The 22,718-nt window shown below is 38.9% G+C and overlaps 1 protein-coding gene across 12 annotated transcripts in view; it reads right to left on the bottom strand.

Annotated features, from left to right (window-relative positions):
• Window positions 1–22,718, bottom strand: part of IQSEC1 (IQ motif and Sec7 domain ArfGEF 1) — a 340,763-nt gene that overhangs the window by 20,311 nt on the left and 297,734 nt on the right. For all 12 annotated transcript variants that reach the window (XM_064518855.1, XM_064518856.1, XM_026099533.2 and 9 more), the window contains 6 exons: window positions 11,903–12,064; window positions 9,330–9,452; window positions 8,365–8,531; window positions 4,951–5,090; window positions 3,197–3,226; window positions 702–827 (listed from right to left, as the gene is read on the bottom strand). In XM_064518855.1, the coding sequence (XP_064374925.1) occupies window positions 702–827; window positions 3,197–3,226; window positions 4,951–5,090; window positions 8,365–8,531; window positions 9,330–9,452; window positions 11,903–12,064 (748 nt within the window). The remainder of the gene's footprint in view (window positions 1–701; window positions 828–3,196; window positions 3,227–4,950; window positions 5,091–8,364; window positions 8,532–9,329; window positions 9,453–11,902; window positions 12,065–22,718) is intronic.

Consider the following 22,718-nt stretch of genomic DNA (forward strand, 5'->3'; position numbering starts at 1 on the left):
ACTGCAGGTAACAACCTCACGTTTAGATCTGGTCAAATCCAGATCTGAAGCACTGAATCTTTGCAAAGACAGTTCATAACTGAATTTTTGGTGCCCTAATGTCCGTAGACATTTGAAGGATTTGAAGGAAACAGGCTCCATCTTGGAGAAATTAATTGCCAAATTCTGCAGTTCTGATGCCTAAGGTACAGATTAACAGGTAACTGATGTTTATTTTTGGAAATGCCTATGTGCAATTGATTCCCACTGATTTCAGGGAGAAAGGCATTTCTGAATATCTCACTAGAAGACTATCCACGCCTATAGACTGTTAAACACAAATAAATACATTAAAAAAAAAAAAAAAAAAAAGATATTTGCTGCAGAGCCAAAGAGAGCCAGAGAGCTGTCAGAGAGCCAAATTTACAAGCAATAGAGAAGCATGTCATGAGCAACCTGGTGATAGTGTCAGCAAAGCTCTCCCATGTAAAAGTCTTTAACTCTCATATAAAAACACGCTGATAAGAGTATCGCGCTAAAAGTTGTCTTGTTTCCACACAAGTACATGAACAGCAGTGGAAGTTTAGTAACATAATGAAGTTTAATGCAGAGTAAAAAAACGTTAAATGACAAGGAACACATTTGATGTTTCTCTGAATCTTTGCATTAGTAAAGGTACTCTTAAAAACAAATAAACAAAAACTGAATCTGAAAACACATACCACAAGAAGATCATTAAATAAAAATATTTCTCTCTGGTGCAATCCAAGCTTCTGAGGTTTATTTGGATCCGGAACTTCAAAGAGCCTACAGTAGCAAACGAGCCTCCGGTGTGGCAGAGAGAGGACCTATGATAATACAGAAGTTCACAGTTAACATTGCAATGTTTAGACTACAAAGAGGGCCTTTCATGCCTAGAATCTTTTTTGGAATAATTTGAATATCTTTACCTCTAAGACCAATAGACTTTTTCATAAATGACCAATAACAGAACACAGATTTATATGCCACAAACTTGCAGCACATTCAACGTCAATAATATCCTTACATAAAACATTTTCCAACAGCTCCCATGCTGAATATGGATGCCAATGGAAGTTCATTAGCGATAGGAGTAGACCTTAGTTTGTAAAGCCATAAAACCTCAAAAGAAGTTAAGTTTAAGCAAGCGGGAGCTCAAAGAAAAGTATGCTTGCTTTACTGAGCATTTTTACATATCTATATTTGAACAAGGGATGCAAAGCGACTTTAGCTTTCGTGAGATGATGAATACACTGATGTTGTAGATTACTTTTTGTCAGCCATTGAATTAATTCAATTTGTTCATTCCCCAATACCAAGGAAAAGTTGACATCAGAAAAAAGTAAATGCATTTTCAGGCTAGCTTATTTTCTAATGCTGGCAAGAAAACTGAGAATAATTTTCCATTTTATTATTTGAAATGTCTGCTGAACTCACTTACAAAAACAGTTATTTTCAACCTACCAAGACTTCATTTCTTTCAAATGCAAATGAAGTTGTCTTGTCAACAATATTAAAAGGAGTCCTTTAAACTTTAAAAATGTGCAGCAGAAAATATTCTTTGGCAACTAGACATATTAAATTTGTATCTTATTTTTGTCTATAATATCTGATTCTGCATGGAGGAATTCTGAGATTTACAAGGCAAAGAAGAACGGTCAAAGACAGCTAATACTTCCTCTTCCTCTAAGCAAGCAGGGAAAAAAAGGAGTGGAAAAGAGTTAGGGTTCCCTATCTGCCCTGTATTTTATTCCAAAGACAAACACACCCGTTACTGACTGGTTAACATGTCATTTGGTGACATTTCTTTCTCCCCCCCCAAATCAAATGGTAATTCTGCTATTGAATTAAATGCTATTAGCATTTTATCTGTTGCCTATTGGCATTAGCTCAGTTACGGACCCTCCCTGGACTTGCCAGGAGGTATTTAAAAAAAATCGGAGGGATGTTCTGTAGGAGCCAACGTGGTGAAGAATGCTGGAGAAATCAATTGTTTCTATTTGCAGGCTGACTACGCTGGAAACCGCACAGCTTACACGTGCTCTCAGTGGAAAGGAACAGCAGCAAAGGCTGCATTTCCTCATGCTCCCCTGCCTCCAGACCGAGCGCCCCCCCAGCGCACGGCTGCCTGAGATTTGCTACTGCAAGATAACAAAGCCCAAGCGTAGTCACCGAGCCCATGAACTCACAACCAGCCAGAGTGAGATCTTGACTTGAAACATAACCGTAGCAAAAGCCTAAGGAGAGACGATCTGGTAAGATTCCTTTCCACCACATTGTACAGAGGTTACATCTTTCCGTTTGTTTTTACAGTCCATTGGCACTGCTTGGTATGCATCCACGAAACAGTGACAGATACTTCACTGAGGAATATGAAGCTAGCTTTGCATGATTTTAATTGTTTACACAAACAAAAGCAAATAGGAGACTGAAAAAACAAAAGAAAGTTTGAACTACATTCCCTACGCTGTCCTGAGTGAAGATACTAAAGCACAGCAAAGTTATAATTGAGAAAAACTGATGAAGACGAAATTTGTAAAAGGTCAGATTTCAGCATACTATGTTCGCTCTTCTGCCTTGAACTTTGTGGGGTTTTTTTTGTTTTGTTATTCAACTACTAGCAATAATGTTAGCCTGAAACTAAAATAAGTTGAAAAGTGTGTAAGAAGAATCAGCTCTAGGAGTATTACTGAATGTGTGTATAACTTAAATTTGAAGTCAGTATTTTCTATGTCCACCTATCTTTTACAAGGAAGCTATTAAATTAACCTGCAATATCTTTGTAGCACATCAATACTGAATCGTGCAAGAAATAATAAACGCATCGTGGCCCAGGTGGAAAGGAGAGATGCAATTGTAAATTTTTTTGTCATTTATTTAATTATTTTTTTACTGGCTATCTAGTTTCTATGGTGACCAAAGCATTTGGAATGCATAAAATATGTATTGAAAAGTCTAGAAAACTCTAGACAATAAGTTAAACAGTCGCTCTGGGAAAAACATTTTTAAGTAAATCTTTATATTTTGGAGATGAGACAAGAGTCATTTTTGTTACAACAGCACTAAAAGGTTTGCTTGAAAGAAGCTCAATTTTTGAAAAAGCTAAAACGTAACAGAACATTCTATTGCCAGTTAAAGAAAATGCTGCCAGTTAAAATGACTATAAACTTTGAATGAGTATAAGAAAAATACCTACACAACCAAGTCCATGATGCAGAGATCCAATCTACAGTAGAAAGACATATACAAGTTCGTTAAACTTCAGAGAAACACAGTATTGTATCATAGCAAGTAAATACGTCACGGTCTTACTACGACTAAATGCCTATAAAGTAAAAACAAATATATCTATCAATAAACACTGCTGGCTATTTCCTAAATTCTTTCACACAATTAAAAAGTATCTCAACAGAAGAGTCCTTGATCCTATGCCTCAAGGGCATTTTTTTCTTAATCCCATTAAATTTACAAGGCCAAGATTAATCTCAGGATTTGGACTGCCACATGCCTGAAGAAAACAGGCAGCAGGAAAAAAATAATCTCCCACAGAAACCTATATATTAAAGCTAAACCTCCAAACAATTATGGAAAATAAGTTTCATATGAAAGCATAAGTGATTGTCAACTTTAGAATATTTTCCCCCTCTACTCTCAAAAATATGCAAAACTTATTATTCTTAGAAATTCTGCTTTCTCTCTCCTCTGCTTCTTCTAAGAGATCCCCTCAATCTTCCATTACTGGGAAACTGAAACAAATCAGCTGGTGGTTTTTTTTTGTTTGTTTGTTTGTTTGAAATAGCGGTGGTCTCTCATTTTTCCTCCCCAGATGAGAATCCATAGGGAGAATCCAAGATCCTTGCTCAACTTTGTTTTGTTTTTTGTTTTTAAATCAGTCCCTACAGCAGAAAAATTTAAGGGCTGCTAAAAACTCATGCAAAACTTAGGAACAGGCAAGTCCAGTCTTCCTTTGGCTTTGTTCTGGGCTGCCTTTATGACTACAAACACGTAGATTTTCAGAAAGTGACTCCACAAGCTGAATTCAGGAAAGCTGAGTATCCACGGTTACTCTTAACATTAGATACCACTGCTAGCATGTAAAATGGTGCTCTTAATGTCTCCATGTCTTAGTCACTCAACTCCTAAAATACAGCTTAAAACACTGTGCCTTCCTTTCTCTCTCATTTCTCAAGAGATGCTTTGGTGATTAAATTATATAGCAAAGTATTTCAGGATGTTTCCCACAACAAAATGAGAGTTATCTTTGGAAAATAAATATCCAAATTATAGAGAAGGTGAAAGTGAGGAAGAGAATTTAAGTGAGCTGCTCAAGTCTAAAAAAACATTCAAAACTAGCATTAGAATTGCTGGGACTTGATTCCCAGGTAAGTTCTGGGACAAAATGACACTGTAGTTACACAGTCTCCTCTCTTTTAAACACTGGTTCACAGAGCTGGCTGCAAGGCTGAGAGAGACACTGATATGAATAAGAGTTTCTATTACTCTTGCAATTCATGGAGCCATAACTGATAACAAAAATGTAGAAATATGACCCTCTAAAGCATCACTTTACAGCAACACACTTCAATTCTCTTGAAACAAACATGAGAGATGCCTAAAATACAGGTATTTCAGAGCCTAATTCCAGAACTGTAAAGCTTCACGGGGAGAAAAATGTTGGAAAAATTATTAAAAAAAGAAAATGTTTTTAAGACTCGGGATCTCATCACTCATGAATACCAGACTGCAACGACAGATTCATCTGCACTGTGAATGCTTCAAAGTTAGAAACAACTCTATAGCAAATTAGTATTTTGACACTGTTCCCACTTCTTGCCATTTACCGGCCAATTCATGCTTCTAGGCAACACACTTCTGTATTGTTCCATGCTGCGCATTGTCCTACAGCTCTGTATTACTTAGCAACTGACAGTCAGTGCAAAGTGAACTTACTGGTTTCTTTCCTACTATGAGTTTTTCAACCTTCTGGACTTGGGATACATGATCCTCATTTGTCTTCAGTTCCCGCTTGCGGATCCGCTCATAAATCCCAATCAGCATTTCTCGCGGGATATCTTCACCATCATCCACGCCTGCAGAAGCCAACAGTTTTCATTACCAGTCTGGCTTTCGATGATCCCACTAACAAACCCTAGCGCCTCTCTGCAGTGTAGGCTTCTCAGCAGGGACAAGATACAGACAGAGCAATCTTTGTTTACTCTGCTAACAGCAAAGCCAACGTTGCCCAGGACTGCTGATGCGCCTGCTTACGCTGCTCCTGTTTTCGAGCTGCCAGTACTCTGCAAGCTAACATCTCCCACGCTGCTCGGGCGGCTGCCTTACCTAAGCGGCAGAAGTTACGTTCCTCAGTACCACAGCACTGATTTCTGCCCGCACGTTTACCACTCCCATACTTTACCACTAAGACACTGATTGGAATTACCGACCTAGGTTTTTTCATTTTTGTTTCACAACTCTAATCTAAAGCTAACCTATAAAAAGGGTAATTTCCCACATAATTTTTTTTTGTTAATATTTCCTCTGTCTCGGTGTCAAAGCGCCAATGAGTTAAATAACTTCCTAGACATCAAAATCTCCCTCTGACCTCAGAACAGTACAGCACGGGGAGGCAACAGCACACTCGCTCCATTTTGTCCCCTCCCCCGGTATTTCTCAATACTCTGCTCCTAATCATTTCTAGATGAGAACCCTGTGGATAACTTGGTAAAATTTTTTTAACCAATACTTCCTGTATGATTTCAAAAACAACTAATTTACTTTGGAAAAATATTTTCACGAAACAGCCCAGTTACAATGTTGAAAATCACACAGTACTAAAAAATTATCAGCACAGAAGTATTTTAACACGGGCCAGAGAGTCTTGATCCTGAATTCTGAACAGCAGTGGAAGGGAGCCCAATTCCAGTAAGTGACTTAAAACTGGATTTCCTGGGGGCAAGGAGATGCATGTTTATTTTTAAATAGGTTTTAGAGCAACAATCTATCTCACACCCAGGAGCCAAAATAAGATCTTTCGTCACCTAAAAAACTGCTCGTGAAAAAAGTACTGTGATAAAACGTGGTTCCTTTGTAACTAAAACAAAGCAAAACAGCCTCCGCACACCAGCACGTGTGCGACAAACCACCCTTTGAGACCAGTCATTTAAAGCTAGAGGCAAGGTAGTCTGTTAGAAAAATCTCTATAATAAGGAATTGTTGGCATTCAGGCTGGAGTTCAGAGAGAGTATGACTGCAATATTACCATAGGAGAAAAACATCAGGGCATTTTTTAATCTCTTTGTGGACTTAAAGATAAAATCTCAAAACTAACTTAAATTTTGCTAAGCTAAAACTTCTGCTAAGAACAGATCACTCACTGATGGTCTTACACAGATTTAAGGAAATAAAATCAACAAATAGAAATTTCATTTCAAGATCTGAAATTCCAGAACAACACAAGTATCTGCTTTCACTGGCACTAAAATGAAATTATCACATGCGCATGTGAGTATAAACTGCCATGCATCTGAGATGTGACAATATGTTTTTACACATTAAGCAACTCCAATCCATCTTTCTGCCATTAAGCTCACTTTTAGATACCACTGAGAAGGTGGCTGCTAAACAAGATATTAATACGTGCTGGTCCCTGCAGTAGTGGGCCTATTCTGCTGCCATGCCGCTACATCCAGCGTTACCAAAAGGAGAAACACCATGCACTAAGCTGCGCTCGTCCTTTGTCTAAAAAGCAGGAGGAGGAGGAGGAGAGGATGGCAACAACTGAGCAGGCAATTTTCCTGGCCTTTACACAAACACACGATAATAGAACTATAATAAAAGATGCTTTTTCCCCTACGGGGGCAGACTACCTCAAAGGAAAAGAGGGATGGGGTAAGGGACTTTGGCCTCATTTTTCTTCTCCAGTGTCTGAGAATTCTTCTATGATAAGAGGTAAACACTGTCTGATCCATTTGTCCTTGAATGCCCAGGAACAGCAGGAGGTATTTTATTTGCTCATGTACCATCTTTCCCCTCAGCTCCACAGTGACTATTTTCTGTTAGGTAAAGCTGAGCACTGGCTGAATTGGTACTTCACAAAAATTTGTTCTTTTCCCCCAAAAAGAACCAGTATAGAAAGATCTGAGATACAGGTTTGAAGAAAAGGTTGGGCAATTTAACTACAGTTTTAGGCATGCTGTTGGCTGGCAAATGGTTCCTTGATCAGAGGATATACCAACCAAGATACCAAAGCAAAATTTATTTACTGGATCCCCAGTACCTTTCAGGAGGGTTTTGGAGTTAGGGTTTTTCTTCTTTCCAGGGAATCTAAATCTTTAGTTTATTTCCAAATGTCTTCATCACTGCACAGTGATTTCTGTTCCTCAATATACACATACAGCCTTAGCGAGTGAAAGTCTTCCATGGCAACACCTTATATACACGCATCTAGCAAAGTCACTGATCTGCATCTCCGAGAACATGGAAAGCTGTTACAGTGCTTAGGTTCCTAGACTGGTAACTCTCTAACAAAAACAAGGAGACAAAAGCTCACCAGTCCCCTCTACGTGTCTGCTTAATAAAAATAAAAAAATGTATGCTTTTGAAACTAAGGAGGGAAAGAAGTTTCCTTTTAGAATAAAATTCTGGAAAATATTTGAGAACGCTTACTTGAGTGATTTTTTTCAGACTAGAGAGCTGATATCCCTCTTACATTGGTTGCTATGGAAAAACCAAAAACTATCAACTACAAAGACAGCACCTCTATAAGAACTCATTAGTAAGCTTATGCTGCAGTGCAGTGACGTAGTCCACTCTAGAAACCACGCTCCTCCTCTCACAAATAGTCTGCAACATGCAGTGACTCTGATTTTATATACAGAAAGATATATACATCTATAGACACACACGCTCACACATTCTTGGTAGAGTAACTTTATTGCAACAGAATTTTTTCACCTTCATTTGTGTGCATAAAAGTCACTGTCTTTAAGAGTTGCCCCTTGACTTTGGGAAGATTGTCAGTTTGGCAAATTTCAATTATAGCTAAGAAACCGAGGCACTGAAGAGTTCTGAATATAAGGTAATGGTCACTTTTCAGCTACATTGTAAGAACTGAGAATAAAAGGACCTGACAGTAGAGCCTCTCCAGAAGGACAAGATAAAAAATGAAAAATACTATATGCTTAATTCTGTTTCCACTTTTCCAGAAACAACAACTAAAGCCTGTAAAAATCACAATGGTTTTAAAAGCCAAGTGAAATCAGAATCCAGCCCCACGTATTTGTCTTCTCCCAGAAAATACACCGTGTCCCTCCAATGACGGTTACAGAAAAAAGCTTCCATGAGCATCACAAAATATTTGCTTACCTCTTAAATTCTTGACAAAATCTTCTAGCTTCATTTTGCGTTCTGGTTTCACATTTGGGCTGTACATATCTGTATTTAACAGTATGATTGCAAAGGCTAAAATGAAGATGGTATCAGGATTTCTAAATTGTCTCACAACACCTGGATTGCAGATACAGTATCGTTGGCTGCAAAAAGCAAAGAGAGGTAAGGGCTGTCAGAGCTATGAACTACTATCCTACTACCATCAAATAAACCAACAGCTACAATGCAGAGGCTGAGCAAGCTATTATTTACGTTCCACACATAAATTTAGTTTTCCGTTCATGTATTTTCGTAAGCCAATCCTAGAAAACAAAAGCCTTCCACATCCTATTATATGCAAAATTTCACTTCTTAGACTAGATCCTGAGCTATAGTAACTTCAGTATTTCATTTTAATCAGTGAATAATACCTACTGACACCAGATAAGAATACAGTGCTGACTGTAGCTTGGTGCTGCAAGTTGGTTTGTATCTCCTGCCCTGGATAAAGTAAATTGTGTTAGCATTAAAAAGGTAATGCTCTTTATGCCACTATTGTTATGTAATGAACAGCTTAATGAAAGGTTGACACAATATATACATAAATGTAAACAGTTCTCTATTTTCTTGCATATCAACTATTTTATGCAAATACATTCTATTACAGACATTCAGAAAACCTTTTTTTTTCCCAATTAATGCCAGAGAGAACTTTTAATTCAGAAACCATGCTACATTAATACGAACAACATACATGAACAGCACCAGCAAGCAAAATTTCCTATTGTCTGTTTAGCAGAAGCACTGATGACGTGGTATACTTAAAACTGTATGCTGCTCACAAGGACAGGGCAAATAAACAGGGAAATAACGTAGATCTACTCAACTTCCCCAGTTCTCCAGTTTGACAGCTAGACAATAGCAGGTTTCTGCTGACTGAACAAATTATTTCAGCATCATACCTAAAAGCTTCAATGAGCCGTTCTACTTTCTGGGCTTCTCCTTGAACACGAATATGAGCCTGAAATTTCCTGAGTGCTTCATCCAGTTCCATTGTTGAGAAGTCCATCTCATCCACAACACAGCTAGGATAAAAACATATTGCCATTGGGTCTTTTCATTTCTAACAACAGGCTACTAAGGAGAAGATTTTGAGATAAGAAAAATCTTTCAGTTTTCCTTCCCTTGCAGCAGAATATCAATTCATGGAATTTTTAGAAACACACTGCAGCAATTGCAACAACTGCAGGCAAACCACGAAGGAAGGATTGCAAAAAATAGATAAATGAAAAAGCATACATGTAAGCAGGCCCATATTTATTTTTCAAGAGCAGAGCTGCTGGAACTGCAAATGTCCGACCCATGAGATGTGTCATTGCCATGAATAATTACTGGTTTTGTGCTTTCAAACCAATCAATTACTACTACTCAGTGCTTGTAATAGTAATAAAGAGTTTATACTGCTTGAAATACCAACTTTCGAACAGCCTGCACCAAATGGCTTTGTATCTAGGAATGTTCTCACATGCTGAGGAAAAAAAAAATTAATCTTGTTTTGGGACTCTAACTACTATTGTAGTTCTCATCTCCCTATCATTGCCATGTTCTTCAGTTAACATTTATTGAGAAAGAATTATTTTCTTGCTCTGTGATGACAAATAATAAAACAGAAACCAGTCTAACATAATCAACGATGGGAAATGTCATTCTAATATTTTGTTTAAAGACTACTTTAAAATCAGAAGCTTATAAATTTCCCTTCTTTTAAACTTGGCTTTTAGTTTTTAAATAACCAGACATGAATCACTGCAAGTAACAGCGCTGTGATGCAGAACCACAGAAAGAAAGCACAATCCAGTTTTAAACGCTTTTTCTTAAATATATAGCTACACGGTGATAAATTAGAGTAGTTCTGGTTTCCTCTACTAACATTGTAGCTACCATAAATTAATTCTAAAGCAATTTATTCACTTTACTTTGTATATTTTTTTCTTTTATGCAGAAGTGCAAGGGAAAAGCAAGTGTGATATTTCTCATGCTTTTTCCAGTCCACAGCTAAAAACATACCGTCAGTTCTGCAATAACGTTTGCAGTCTTCCTACCTATTGTAAGTTCTGCAACACTTTCAAAAACTCTTTCCTCCTTCAAAGGGTGTAAAAGCATATGTGCAGACAAATTGGAGTCAAACTGAAAACTGAAGTAATTAGTGCAAATAAAGACCTCCAGAAACATGCCAGCTAGCAAGCTGCCTGTATGAGCTACAGTAGATACTCCCATGGTTAATGTTAACTGGAACCAGTAGTTTTCTCTAAATATTTTAAAATAGTAAACAAAACTTTTCTAGTGGGTATGTGATGACCAAACATGGGAACATAAATTACTTTGGCTAGATCTATACAGCAAATGTAATCATAAAAGTAGTAAGGGCAGGCACACTAATTTTGCTAACAAGGGTCATAATGACAAAGAGAACACGATTAAATGGACTTCAGCCACTGCAGGAGATTTGGAGTACTCTGGATGAATTCTCCTGTGCTGAATGATCACATCTGTGCTATTACAGCTATGTCTCCCAGACAAAAAAGAGCAAGAGGCAGCTGGGCTTCACTGCTTCTAGACAGGCAGATGATTGGAACTTTTCCCCAGGACCTATCTCCTACTTACCACTTCTCCACAGAATTTAGGCAAGAGCAGCCTAACATTTGGCAGGTCAAGTAAGCTTCCCTACAACTGCCTTAATTGTACCATTTTCCTGAACTCTTACAGAGAACTGTGTAGTGGAAAGAACTGAAATGATGAAGTCCTGAAAAGAACCAGTGGTTTAAATGAACATCCTCTTAAAATGAAGCAGGTTCTTCTTCCAGTCTACTTTGTATGTAAGGTTTAAAAATGTATCAGCAAACTGCTAAAAGTCTAATTTGCTACTCTGAATTTCTGTTTTTTAAACTAGTTTTTGTTTAACTAATCTTTTGGGGAAAAAAAAAACAGTTTGCATAGATCTTGTTGGCATATGCCTCCACATACTGAAATCCCTGCTTATCTAATATTTGAGCCATTTAAATTAAATAAAATAATAATAAATGGTTCTGAAACTGTAGTAATTAGTTTTATGTTCTGTTACCGATGAAGCCTTATGCTGCATATAATGTTATTTTGTTTCATTCAATAAATTATTACAGAGCTTGTGCAAGGAAAAAGGCTTCTAAATAACAGACACACTCTACCCCAGTGAAATTAAAACATAAATTTAGAGTGAAGTTACATGACTGCAGAGAATATAAATCCTTGTAAGCATCCGGCTGGACCAGTATCAGAGAAACAGTAACTTAGGAGGAAAGTGAAGAAATAAATATACATTTGTGTGTGTTTTCTTTGTTAACCTGTAGAGTCTGGTTTCCCCCTCTAGAATATAGAAATAGAAAAATATTCACAAGTTATGAGCAAAACATTCAGAGAACATTACCCCCATTAGCTTGAGGAAACATCTTACCTGAACATTAAAACATGTTTATCCCCTCCCCCATGCAATACTCACTCTAGTACATCCCGGTTGAACTGTTTTTGCCGATTTCCCAAAAATTCTCCAATCATCTGTCTGCTGAGACCTTTCCTTTGCAGGAGAAAGTGGGCAACACCCACTGGAGTGTCTGGCACAAAACCTCGCTCAATTAGGTACTGGACTCCTTTTTCAGGTTTTCTGAGGAGAAATAAAAACGTAAAACCATTTATTTCTTCCACTGGACCTGAAGACATCTGTTTTTCCCTTGAGACTTTACAACAATTTTGCAAATCCCATTTGACTGACTTAGAAGCCAGGCCAGTATGGTTTTAAGATCAGCGTAACCATACTGCAGAGCATACTGTTCTCTTCCAATAGCATACCAGCTTTGAACCAGATCTTGATGTGTTTTTACACATTTCCCTGCCCCGTAACCCTTCCGAAGGGAGGCTTCGTATGCAGGAAGCTTCAGGCATGAAAGTCAAAACACTGGGCAGTGCAGAAGCCGGGCCTGACACCAGCCGCTAAAGGCCCCTGTGGCTGGAAGAGCTGTACCTTCCAGTCCTCCCCCTACACATACCCCCCCCCCGACTGCAAACACGAAACAGAAAGATCACCCCACACCCTGCTTTCACAACCTAAACTCACTGAGCAAAGAAATACCTGAAGGGGGTTAACTTGAAAGTTGAGAATACAGAAAACAAGAAAAGAATCCTTAAAACAAGTCATGTGAAAAGCAGCAATTACATGGGGGGGGGGGGGGAGTTTTTTGGCAATAAGATCTACTGTTTAAAATCACAAATGCTGCTTACATATTAAAATGACATAAAAATCACCTCACAGCATGTGTTACGCACTGTGTTTTCAACCAGTGAGACAAAACAGACATCCAAAATTTCTTTTAACTCTATTTAAGGAGTATCTTTACAGAGCCAGTAATTCCATCACCATCTTCATTTTGTAAGAAACGGTACTAGAGAGCCCACCTGTAAAAGCGAAGGGCTTGTAGCATGCTGGATGAGCTGAGAGAGATGTCCTTTCTCTAGGCAAGCAAAACCAATTTCAAAGGACAAGGTGACCTCACTATTTTTATACAAGCTTGATCATACAACCATAACACTTCCTCTGGATTTTTTTAATTGAAAATAACATTACTAAATACCTCACCATTCAGTTCTCATACTCTTTTACATTACACTATTACACACTTAATACTCTATTAAGTGTTAGATAGATCCCAGGAATTTATATAATTTAATGGAATTCTCAAATCTCAATCTCTTATCAGGCTTTGTTAGCTCTTTTCATCTGAAATAAAATGACACATACAAAGTTACTTTCTAAGTACAATCTTGTAAAACCATCTCCTCCTTACTCAAAACCCACCTTTTTTCTTAAAAGTATTAAGTGCTACATTAAAATGCTTTTTTATTTGGATTTCAGAATTCTTCATATTTCTGAATTTAAATTGATACCATCAAACAAAAACAGGAACACTTTTCCCCCCCTTGCTAGTGAACTGAATTTGCCCACAAAATTGAGGGATGCGAACCCAAGAGAGTTTCCTTCAAGCAGACACTGAGACAGAAAACAAAGACGACTATCCAAAAGCCCAGCTTGATCCAAAGATCACCTTTACCTGAAGCAGACAATGCTGAATCATTATTTATTATACTACACCATAGCTTTAATTCTTACCCATTCCACCCCAAAAGCCTGAACATTTAACACCATCATGAAGGGGACAAAGGACTTACTTGGGGCCAGTTCCTCTGGAGTTGTATCATTTTACACAAGTCAGAGGGTCTGATTTTTCACAAAAGAAATTCTGCTTCTGGTTCGGCAATACAAAATCCCTTTATTCAAATTAGCTTCATATGAAACTAGGTAAGTCTCCAAAACAGACTTAAAAATCCATTTAGCTACTGGAAGCCAAAGGCTCTTTTCCCTTCCTTTCCTTCTTCATGCTTAAGCGAAACGGCATGAGGTTATGCTGTCTAGGATCATTTGGAAGTAGCCCTATTTGTTAGAGAAGTTGTAATAGCAAAGAAATACTTGAAAATTCTAAACTGTAATAACATGAAAGCAATACTTCAAACTCTAAACCGTAAGAACAAAGACTACCATTTCCCTATCTGGTAAATCAAACTGTGGTAGCAGTACCATAAACTTCATCAGAGCAACAAACCACAACAGAGAAGCTAATCAGGCTAACTTAATTTCTTACTAATTCCTGGCCTTATCCACTGAATTTGCCAAATAAAGCTCAAAAACTGGCATCCTATTCTTCTGAAATCTATTCACCAAAAACTAACTCTGAACACTAAACCCAGAGACTATGACTGACACCTAATAAAGAGCCTTTGCTAAAAATACAGAACCCAAGAATTAAAGGGCTTATGTAGAGAATCCCCCCTACCGCTGGAGATGAGAACCACAACGTCCTTTAATATTACTTGCATCTATCTTGGGAGGTTCTGGCAGTCACTGCTGTAAGGGGGATAAAGGACTCCAGAGAGCAAGCAAGTGCAGGACAATTGCTCTTAATGACAGAGCCGAAGGCTTCAGGTGGTCTTTTGGCACCTCACCCCCAGTAATGAGAGTCTACAGTGTAGTACAGTCTGAAGGACAGCAGAAAGGAAGAGCAGCCAGAAGCTGGTACCAGTCTGACGCTGTTAGGGTTTCACTGGTCACGCAAGTCACAGCCTGTAAGTTTTTCAGTTTTCCTATTACCAAAACATATACTATCTGGTTCACAGGAGAATTCTGAAGATTAAAGGTTATGCAGGGATTTTCAAAAATGAAGTTCTCAATAAGTTTCTGTGACTACAGCTAGGTATTAGGTATCAAAGGAAGAGAAAATTTCTTACCCTGTGGCCACCTCCTTAGCTTCCCATTTCGTTCATAAATGCTAACTCTGGTCTCTGTTTTGGTAGTCTCTAATTTGCCAATGAAATTATCTTCACATCTGCAGTTTTGATGATCTGAAACCTCAAAGTCATTCACCATTTTTAACCAGAAATTTAAATTTAATACAAACTAAATTTTTTCAAACAGCTTCTTGGGAGAACAATCCCCTTGCATCAGCTTGCAAGCTAGGGAGATTCAGGGGATTTTATTGCTGTTTTGGGCTCTCCTCACCCCTCCACGGACTGACACTATGTTATGCAACGGGAGGAGTATTTAATAGAGCTGTGTGCGTTTATAAGAGCATTCTGAACTGCTGAACTTCTAATAGAATTTTACTTAAAACGTCAAGTTAACAACAGTTGAAGAGAAAAATGCACATAAGGATGCCCTCTCTCTCCCTCTCCTTTAACATAGGAAATATTTTCCCTCTTTGGGATTTCAGAGTAATCAAAGAACTAAGCAACTCCATGGAAATTTAAGTCAAACCCCTCCCTGCCCCAACATCTGTACACTTCAAATCTTGGTAAGCATGAACAAATTGCCTCCTAGATGTACTGAAAAGGCAAATAGGTTGTGGTGTTGGCTATAAGTAAACTAACAGAAAATTATTTGTTCCTTCTCAATGAAAGGCAAAAAATACCACGTAGTTGACAGGGTTTCTAGGAGGGCAGGTTTTAAAAGACAACACAGGCAAGTGGGGATGCTGGTGCTGGCAAAAGCAGCTGGTTTTAGTTGGACACACTTTCTTTTTCATCAAACCTTAATTTTCCAAAAGAAGGGTAGGATGGGGTGGGGGGACATGACAGAGTCATGGACTTGACAGGGAATGGGATGACAGAAAGGACAGAGGTTATCCTCACTTCTGCCTACTCTGATCCCAGCGTAGGTGGTTTTGTACCTACAACTTAGTCCCTTGTGATTAGGCCAATTCCCCATGACGACTTGTTAATTACACCGGCCCACGGTAACAGCCAGCACGAGAAGTCTATAAATAGCAACAGTGGAACCTCATAAGCAGAATACTCGTTTTCAGATTCTAATTAGCTAATATTAAAATACACCCTCTAACAGCTTGCAATCTGTAATATACATATTTACAGGACCTCTTGTATTTACAGGATTGCTACAATGCAGTCACTTCGAAGCTAAAAATATGAAGCTAAAAATACCTCCTATCTCAAAAAAAGTACTGAAAAGCATCTACTGAAAGGAAGAAGAAAAAAAATCAATAGACATAAAAAGAAGTGGAAAAGATATTTAAACAAGAGATTTCTCAGATGTTGCATAAAGGGCTAAGGAGTCTGCCTGAAACTGATTTAAAAAGGCCTTTAGGATGGCTTAAAGCAACATTTAGGTGAAAAACACATAGATGGAGAAGGTCATGCAAACTTCAAAATAACTCATCCAAACAGGACGATTTAATAAGCATACTTCTTAGACAGTACTGGTCATATCCAATAAAAAGTTTATTTTTGTGTCTTTCTGAGCAGATACTAGATCCTGCAGTAATTTTTGAAAACTGAAAACTTTAAAAGGAAGCAAATTACAGGAATGAAGACTGCAACAGAATGACACACAAAGACAATAATTAAAAAAAAAAGAAAAAAAGCAGCCCCAAACCCCAAGAAAATAGTAAATTCCTGCACATCATTTGTTTCCTTCACTCCCTAAAAATCATTTACAGAGGAATATCTAGAAAATTCAAAAGGTGTACTAGTAGCTAGAAGGAAGTGGCTTATTTACTTGGCAAGTTCTGCATGTATTCTGCATGTATGGCTTCAGTGGAAGGTCATGTAACTTGCTGACATTTGTGTGGATCTCAATAGAGCAGCTGTTTGTTGGGCGAGCATTTACAGCGTGTGAAGCTGACAGCTGCAAGAGTTGTTGCTTTTTTTTTTTTTTTTTTTTTTAAAAAAAAAGGAGGTAGGCAAATTGAACTGCAAAAAGCCACAAAAAGGTCAGCATGTTTGGGACTTCAGTTAATCTAACTGATGTACTAGGCTCTTCTAAAAACTGAACTCTCCTTTGGGGAGCACAGGAAGTAGAAGAGAAGAAAAGAAAAATAAATAGGGAAAACCAAAGTCTGTACATTCCCAAGAAAAATGTCACTTATTTACGAAAGGGGAAAATAGAAGGGTTTTTTTTAGTAGCCTAAAACCCACAAGTATCTTTATACAGCAAACACCACATTCCTAATGTGTTTATTGCCATGAACAAATTAGTAAGGAGTGAAGTGATCCTGACATCGGTGACGCTGAATGCATCACCATTTGTCTTAAGTCACTTTTACCTGATTGAGGAACCAATGGCAATCTCAGGATACCGGGTATTACACTGATTTAAACCACATGAGAATTTGGCCCACAAATCATCAATCCACAAAGACAATCACAAACTAGTGGTTGCAGAAAATCTTGCTTGCCAGGGATTAAAAAAAAGAAAAGCCCTAGAGTTGCATGGATTACTACATAGGGACTCTCAAAATCATGTAACTCCAGTCACTGGCTGGACCTTTCTTTGGCTTGAATTCTGTTTTCAGAGATGCTCCTGACACCAACCAGCATTTGTGAAACACTGGTGCAGAGCAGGACATGGAAAGATGTAAGGCAGGCAGAAAGGCAGAGTCAGGAGCAGGCACGCGCACGCAGGTACCGCTCCAGCCAAAAAACGAGGCCCGCGTAGAAAGACGCCATATGCTGCTGCTGTTGGATATAAAGTAACGCCAGAGTCCAAGTTAGTCGCACGTGGGAAATACGGCTTTGTGTTATCTGAATATTCAAATTGTTACCTTTGAAATTGTAGGGATTTTTCTGCCAAAACATTGCAGTGAATTTGAAAAGTGAATTTGGTAGCCGGTAAGAAAGAGATCAGCAGGAACTTAGCTTTTACTGTTATCTGCTAGACTTACTGGTAGGGCTGGTCTTACTGCAAGAGAAATTAAACTGTAGCTTGGTCAGCACTTCAACGGCAGCGCCTGCACTCGCAGCTGCCTCTTCTCTCATCCCCGTCGCTGATTTAGGACTTCCTGACAAGTCGAACTAGAAGAAAAAGTGGCTTTGGCTGTTTTCTTATTTGTTGGAGGGTTTTTTTGCTTTGTTTTTAAATCCAGATGAGCTCCCCAGGTAGCTGTGCCATCAGCTGCCCTGCGGCGTGGCTGAGGGCCTGCCTCTGCAACGGCCAACAGCGAGGACAGCCCGCACGGCCTCCCAAAGCAACACCACAAGGGTCTGCAAAACCTTTCCTATTTCTGACTTGCTTAACATGTAAAGCTTACATGCATCCACACGAACTCTTTGTGCTTCCTTTTAGATGTTCAAACAATAACAGAGCTGTAAAAGGGCAGCATTAATAAATAAATGAGCACAGAAAGCAGCTTGCCCAAGTGTATCTTCACAACATCCAGCAATGGGCAAAAGCAGCTGTGGAGGTAGAACTGGATTTTATTCACACAATGTAAATAACCATAAACATACTGTTCTTAGAGTCGTTTGAGTCAGCGGAGATAAACCCAGCCTGACTCAAAGTTAGAAGCTTGGTGAAGCATTTAGGAAGAAATTCAGTACTCCTGAATGGCACATCTATGCTTTTTAGTTTCCCCTCTACGTTTAGGCACACACACACTACTCTGAACGGACTTTTAAGTGGAGAGAACCTGAAAACAAGCAAACCAGAGCTACAGATCTTGCTTAAAGGCTACAGATCTTGCTTAAAGGCTGTCAGCACCACAAACAGGAACAGTTCATAAACACACTGCTGCCAGGGAAATCTTTCATGCTGGGGTTGGAGAAACCAACACAGCTACAATGCCAGCCCTCTCCACAGAAAAATAAATCTCCCTTGCCTTTGATATTAGGCAACCCCGTTTTGAAAATAGTTATAATTCTCACAAAACAAAGCATTAGTTTAACACTGCAATCTAGTAAAATCTTGCTTCAGGGACACCTTTTTAATAGCAAGAATCTAAGACTTCTCTTAGTATGATTTAAGAAGTCAGTTTTTTGGGGTTTTGTTTTTTTTAAATATATATTCGAGGTGGCAATAAGATGACCTGAATACTCTCCTAATCTTGGCAGGGAGCTGAATTTTGTTTCCATGGTTGTACTTTACTTCTGCTGAACACCCTACTGGGGCAGCAAAGAAGCTAAGAGAATCGCTAAGCCTATTTTAAACCTTCTGTGAAAGAAGAAAAAAAACCCAACATCCTTAAAAGGCTACCCAAACCAGTGCCAAGACAGTTTGTCAGAGTTCATTCAACAGCACAGCAAGGCAAGACGGGGACTGAAAAAGTAGAAAAACTGTCTGGAAAATCTGTTCTGTGTCTTCCTAATGTTACAGAATTTTTTACTGAAGAGAAAGAAGAAGTAGGTATAAATTGCATCTTCTGGTAACTGAGTCCCTCAGTCAGGAAAATAAGCAAATAAACTGCACATTTCTTATAGCTTCTCTGCATCTCCTGCCATCAGGGAGACAGCTGTCTGCAATATTTGGGCAGGAGACCCACAGTTTACTGGGAAAAGTTTCTCCCCACTAAATTACTAAATATTATTCTTCTCAGTAACTTGCCTACATTCATGCAAGACAAACAGACCACCACCACCACAGGTGTGAAGGTCACAAATTACTTTCAGTTGCAGCAAATTACCTAGTGTAATGTCTATTTAGTGAAAGCTCATTTATACTCCTGTCACTAAAAACATGTTTACTAGGAAGCGATCTCAGTGTCCGGTGTTATTTGATGTGGGAGGGTGGTAAAGGGAGGAACCTCTGCAGGCATTTTTTTTTTTTTTTCAGAAGATTGGATAAACAACTTACCTAAATAGTTCTACTATTACTTTCCATGTGATCAAGTAGTTTCTTTAGGTTAGATGATAAAGTGCTACAAAATTATGTATTAAACAATATGACTGCTACTGAATGTTTAGGCTTGTCTGAAAATTATCACCTGAATCAGAGTTGATTACAAAACTGTTTAGAGCGTAGGGTGTAGCTATAGGGTCCAAGCAGATTAACTCAGGGTTATTCTAATAAAAGGGGAAAAACAGTTTAAAACTACTCCAGAAACATGATTCTTCTGTAAGAGCAGCATCAGCCTGGAGGACCACAGCAGTCAGTGCAGCTAGGGGACTCACAAGGCGCACCCCAAGCAATTGCAAGGCAGCAGCTGTACATGTCCGGGCTAGCAAAAACAACCCTAGTCATCATGCTGTAGCAATTTTTGTAGCTCTTCATTATTTCCTCTCTTGGTGGTGGACAGATTGAGCTGTTTTGCCTCCTCTTCCCTCCCTACAAGAAGGAAGGAAATATTTTACTGGAATAAATGGACTAAAAGACTCTACTACGATTTTCTCACCTCCTCTGATCCCATTGCAAGTCTGCATTTCTCAAACAGTAGAGGAAAGCTTGTAGCATCCAGCAGAACTAAATACACTTCACTTGGAGACAAGAGCACACAGGAAACCTGCAGGCGCTCTCAGAAGCATTTGCTAGGATGGAGTATTGCTTTCATGTTTACCTAACTGTAGTCATAAATGAGAAACTAAGATGACTCTGTCCTTGAATTGAGAAACAGTCCCCGTCTTAGTGCTTCTGGTGTCCCTGCCCTAAATTCTCTTTCCACACCCTCACCCCTAGTTACACACAACAGAAATGTTTTAGCTTTGGTTTCTGAAACTCTGCTGACTGCAAATCTGAAAATACTGACAATTGTGTTTACTTTAAAAGGGACCTCAAACTAGCAATGCAAAAAATCAAAGATCTTCACACTTTTCATCTATAGATCCACCAAACTGCAATTCAGTAGACAGCTGATTATTATTAAAAAGGAGATAAGAGGTGGTGCCATCTTCTATTTTCCTTAAATCTGCTTCCAAAGGTCTCTGTGCAGCCTTCCCAACTTGCTATTCACACTGCTCTCAGCATGCCTGAAAAGGCAGCTGGCCACATTTTTCATTCTCAAGATCTGGTCACTTGAGATTTGAAGGGAGAAAAAAACTGAATTAAAATTCTGGCTTCCTGAGTCATATCGGTTACTCAGCCGCCCAAGTCAAACCTCCCCATTCAGATGGTTATCTCCCAAGAACCGGCTCGGCCCGCGCAGGCACGCAGGCGCTGCCAGAAGCGGCCCGTTACCCATTCCCGGCACGCAGCAGCGGGCGGGAGCCGCGTGCCCCGAATGTCTAAGGGCAGGCGGAGCTGGCGGCGGTGGTGGCGGGTGAGGTAATGCCGCCTGCGCAGTTTGGGGGACGCGCGCACACAGCTAGCGCTGCTCGCACTGCCGCCTTTCAAAGGCGAGGTCTGTCTTCAACGTTTGGTAAAGCTTACACTCCCCTTTAATGACAACAAAGGGAATCCTTATGCCCATACTTGAAACCAGCACTTAAATATAGCACTGGCTGAATCCTCGTGGTTATACATTTCAGCTGTTTTTTGGGCAGGACACTATGGATGCTAAGCAAAGCACCCACTTTGGAAAAGCGGGGACACAAAGGAAACGGTCCTCAGGGAGAAAAACACAAAACACGCACAGAACAAAACCCACAGCGTTTTACCTCTGGGTGTTCCCACACTTAGGGCTAAATGTTTTTAGAAATAATGAGAATAATACTACAAACATTCTTCTCTCCTTACTCAGCTCCTCTGCGTGTTAGAGGACAAGCTTCATGGAGCGCTTTGATTTTAATTTTTGTTGGAACTGTCTGTGGCTGAATAATCTGCAGTCCAGATGTTGCAACAACAGTGAAGTCCCCTTCAGCATATGCTGAGTATTTCAGGGACAGCAAACAGCTCGCTGTTATGAAATCCTGAACAAGCCTCCTGTCCTTCCCTCCCTTTTTCTATAAAATCCTTCCAAAAAATCACACAAGAAATATGATTTGCAAAGATAGCAGAGGCCAACTGACAACACAAAAGAATTCAGAAATGTTCAAAGGTAAAGAAAACAGTCTGATTCACACCTTCTCCCTCCTACCTGATATGCTCTTACAAAGCTTAAGAGCATTAGAAATTTTTTCCAGTAAGCTTTCAACTTAAAATTCTAAGGGGAGCAGTCTACAAATATGTGTTTTCAGACCAAACATTACAATGCTGAATGGATGACATGAGAGCTGACTAAAAGCTCATACTGAAAGCATGCTCAGCATCTTAATCAAGTGAAATTCATGAGGCATGTAATAGGTGTAAATGGAGGAACATCAGATTAGCAGGCTTATTACAGTATTTAAGCTGGTAGCTATTTGCAAAACATTTTTTTTAATATCATACGGCAACTTTTAAGGATTTCAGATGGAGAAAAGTCTCTCTTTCTGAATGTAATCTTCAATCTATATCTAAACGTAAATGATGGAAACTATACACATCTATTGAACAGTTAAAGGCCTGTGGAAAAGCTGATGACAAACATGCCTTCTGACAAATATTACATTCTTATCTGTCAAATTTCCAGCAAGAATTTCTCCACGAGTTGTAGTTCACAATATTCCATTCAGTATAATCCCACCTGCACTTAGCAAAAGACAAATTCCTCTTCCATCTGCTTAGCAAAATAAAGAAATACTTAATATTCCAGCAACTCTAGGCATGTTTTAAGATGTCTGTACCTGGAATTAATATCCAAGTCATACCACTAAAGATTTTTAAACTTTAAATGAAATCACATCCATCATGCAAAAAATGAAGAAGGTAAGGCTTTCAAGGCTTAGAGGTCAAAAGATGATGCATCGCTGCATAGCACAAATACATACTCATCCCTTTCTAGCCCTGTCAAGAAATCCTTTGAGAGAACTTTGGAAGAGTGGGAACTCTGATAACAGCCTGTTATTAAGGAAGCTACAGAAAACTCTTATTTAAAACAGATAAGCTGTAATGGACAGGAGACATGCAGGGAACAGTTTTCCATACGTCACTACCTTTTCCAGAAATAAAAGAGGACAAAAGAGGAAGAGGC

Source organism: Dromaius novaehollandiae, chromosome 12 (genome assembly GCF_036370855.1).
Source record: "Dromaius novaehollandiae isolate bDroNov1 chromosome 12, bDroNov1.hap1, whole genome shotgun sequence".
Taxonomy (NCBI): domain Eukaryota; kingdom Metazoa; phylum Chordata; class Aves; order Casuariiformes; family Dromaiidae; genus Dromaius; species Dromaius novaehollandiae.